General features: G+C 43.5%; 1 protein-coding gene across 1 annotated transcript; it reads right to left on the bottom strand.

The window, feature by feature from the left end:
* Positions 1-2068: 2068 nt before the first annotated feature.
* Positions 2069-2737, bottom strand: LOC149195785 (uncharacterized). Its single transcript, XM_089408022.1, has one exon. The coding sequence runs from the start codon at positions 2735-2737 to the stop codon at positions 2069-2071; it is 669 nt and encodes a 222-aa protein (XP_089264148.1).
* Positions 2738-3672: the final 935 nt, after the last annotated feature.

Below are 3672 nucleotides of genomic sequence, written 5' to 3'. Positions count from 1 at the left end.
GCATTCTAATTGTATTGAGTTTAGCTACAGGGGCAAAGGTGTCATCGAAATCAATTCCTTCCTGTTGTGAATAACCCTTTGCTACCAGTCTTGCTTTGAATTTTTCTACAGTACCATCTGCATTTATCTTAGGTTTATACAGCCACTTACAACCTATAGGGGTTTTTCCTTCTGGCAGCTCAACTAAGTCCCAAGTATGGTTTCTATATATGGATTCCATTTCTTCATGCATTGCAACCCTCCATTCATCTGATCTACTTGCTTCTTCATAATTTGAAGGTTCTACAATGTTTAAAATCTTGGACATTAAAGCATAGTCTCTGAATTTTGCAGGTAGTCTAGTCTTTCTACCTGATCTTCTCGGTAAAGGACTCACCTCAACTCTTCCTGCTTCAGCACTGTCTGGGCCTGCATCCTCCCTTATTACATTATCTGCTGCTGCTTCTTCTTGTTTCTGCTCCTGCTCCATTTCTTCTTCTTCTTCTTCACTGTCCAGTTCTATCAGAAATGGAATGTTGCTATCATTGTTAGAGTCTTCCTTCCCATCTTCAGTCTGTTCATGAAAAATAACATCTCTGCTTGCAAACACTTTATGAGTCACAGGATTATATAACTTGTATGCCTTATATTCTGTGCCATATCCTACAAATATGCATTTCAAGGCTTTGGGGTCTAGCTTTCTCCTATCTGCTTTCGGTATATGAGCAAAAGCTTTAGATCCAAATATTCTTAAATGACCGACTGCTGGTTTGAGTCCAAACAATGCTTCAAAGGGGGTTTTGAAGCCTAGACATTTGGTGGGACTCCTATTCTTTAAATAAACAACAGTATTAATGGCTTCCGCCCAAAGACCATTAGAAATACCTTTACCTTGAAGCATACTTCTCGCGCACTCCACAAGGGTCCTGTTCTTGCGTTCTGCTACTCCATTCTGCTGTGGAGTGTGTGGCACAGTGAACTGCTGTATAATCCCATGCTGCTTGCAGAAGTTCATGAACTCATCTAACCTGTATTCTCCCCCTTGGTCCGAGCGGAGAATCTTTATCTTCTTTCCTGTTTGGTTCTCTATCATAGATTTGAATTCTTTAAAATATCGGAAAGCTTGACTCTTTTTGCTTAAAAAATACACCCAAGAGAACCTAGTGAAATCATCTATAAACAGTAGAAGGTAATATGCACCTCCTAAAGACCTAGTCTGCATAGGTCCACAGATATCTGTATGCACTAGCTCTAGGATGTCTCTTTGTTTTCTGTTGACATGCACAGGGAATTCATCTCTATGCATCTTCCCTAGTGCACATCCATCACATTCCAACTTGATATTGTGTAAAGCAGGAAGTCCATCGACCATACCTTTATTTTTAAGCAGGATGAGATCTTGTAGATTGATATGTCCAAATCTCTGGTGCCAGAGATTCTCAGCTGTTGATGTTGCTGCAACCATCGCCTGTCGTGGCATGCTCCTTGCATCCAGTCTATACAAATTCCCCACGCGTACTCCTGTTGCAGTTGTCTCCATTTTACTATCCAAAATGACACATCCATTCTTGAAGAATTGTACCTGCATGTCCTGGTCTGTTATCATAGAGACAGAGATCAAATTTTTTTTAATTCCTGGAACATATAAAACGTTTTTGAGGTGTTTTATATCGCCACTAGGTAGCTTCACAGGAATATCCCCACAACCTTTGATCTCATACCCACTGTCATCACCTAAATAAATCTTTGATCCACATGCAGATTCTTCAAGAAACTCAAAATATTCTCTCTTACCAGTCATGTGCGAGGATGCGCCTGAATCGACATACCATGTATTGTCTTCATCTTCTCTTGATGTTGAAAGTGCACAGTCGACTGTAAATAGCCGAAGATCATAGCTGTGGTCTGCCTCTTCTTCAGCAAAACAACCCTGATGCTTCTTCTGTTTACCTCTCCTTTCATCTGTTTGCCTTTTATAACATTCTCTGATCTGGTGACCACGCTTTCCACAGTAAAAACATCTCTTAGCATAGTTATCATTCATACCTCTAGATGGTCTTCTTTGAAAGGAGTTGGCCTCTTTCTTCTGCTATTGCGGTTGCTGGTGCTGGTGCTGTTGCTTCTTTCCTCTGTGCTGTCGCCTCTTTGCCATCAGAGCAAGATCATTGCTCTGGGTCTTCAGATTTTGTCTTCGCTCCTCCTCCTGTAGCAGAATCGCTGTCAGCTCATCAAAAGAGGGGGCTTTTTCCCTCGCTGCCAACCCTGAGATGAATGTCTGATATTCAGCGGTCATCTTGTTCAGTGTGAGGGTAAGCAGATCTGAGTCTGATACCTTTTCTCCAATGGATCCCAATTTGTCTTTCAGATCCTTGATTCTGGCTGTGAATCCATCAACAGATTCATTCTCGTCCATCTTTAGTGCATACAGTTTTCCTTTGAGTGCGAGAACACGATTTGTGTTCTGTGTCTCATACAGACCCTTGATCGTGCTCCAAATATCTGCAGCCGACTTGCAGTCTCGAATATGAGGGATAATGTTGTCTTTGACAGACATTTTCAGTATAACTTTTGCCTTTGTTTCTCTTTTATCCCAATCCTGTTCTTGGGTTGTATTTCCGGATCTCTGTTCATTTCCCAAGACGATCGCCCATGCGTTCGCACTCTCCAGCAAGGTTTGCATTTTGAACTTCCAGTTGGAAAAATTCGTTCCATCGAGCTTGCCGGACTCGTGGAGGTATGATTCCAAACTGTTGTTCATTTTCACACTACTGAACACTCGAATCGGCCACCACCGGGCAAGTCTGATCTGCTACCACCGAACAGATCAGGAACTTCTCTGTGCCACCACCGGGCAAGTCCAATCTGCTGTCTCCAAACAGATCAGGGACTTCACTATGCCACCACCGGGCAAAACCGATCTGTCACCACTGAACAGATCACAGAGCTCTGATTCGCCACCACCGGGCAGGTCCGATCTGCTACCACCGAGCGGATCACAGAACCTCACTTCGCCACCACCGGGCAGATCCGATCTACTACCTCCGAGCTGATCAAGGATCCTCAATTCGCCACCAATGGGCAAATCAAATCTGCTACCACCGAGCAAAAACCTTCACGTGCCTCCACCGGGCAACTCCGATCTGCAACTAAGATTGCAGATTTACAGAAAGAAAGGGATGGCGCTCAAAACAGCGCAGAACCGGCACCAATTCCGGAAAATGAAAATTTGTGATGTGCAGGAATTTTGGCACGCTTATCGACCACGGATCCGCGCCAAAATGGTCTTTCTTTTCTCTGGCGCGATTTACAGTCCCAAACCCGCGCCAATTGCGCGACTGTTCCTGAAAAAACCGCGCCAATCGCTGCACTTTCTGTAAAAAAAAAAATCCACTTCGATTTTTCACTCCAACCCTTCCTTCGGCTCAGTGATGATCAGTCATCTGATGCCTTCTCGCTTCAGGTGTTACTGCAGCTCCACCTGATGACACAGGTATCTCTACATATACTCCTACCACTACAGATGTGAGACTAATGATACATCCCAAAAAATAATAAGGCTACCTCTACCCTAAGCTCTGATACCAAGATAAAAATAATAAAACTTGAATTAATCAGAAGGAGTTGCAGCTCACAGGTGAATAGACCACCTGGAAACTGCACTCAAGAAACAAGGAAGAGACTCTCGCTCACATA

The sequence above is a fragment of the Pinus tabuliformis genome, chromosome 2_2 (assembly GCF_031772625.1).
Source record: "Pinus tabuliformis cultivar Carrire ecotype Pingquan chromosome 2_2, CPIR1, whole genome shotgun sequence".
In the NCBI taxonomy this organism is placed as follows: Eukaryota; Viridiplantae; Streptophyta; class Pinopsida; order Pinales; family Pinaceae; genus Pinus; species Pinus tabuliformis.
Note: the sequence above shows the minus strand (reverse complement) of the source record. Positions and strands in the feature narration are given on the sequence as shown.

Bases quoted from the DNA above. Each gene is read 5' to 3' on its own strand.
- LOC149195785 (XM_089408022.1), bottom strand. From the start codon at position 2,737: ATGAACAACAGTTTGGAATCATACCTCCACGAGTCCGGCAAGCTCGAT.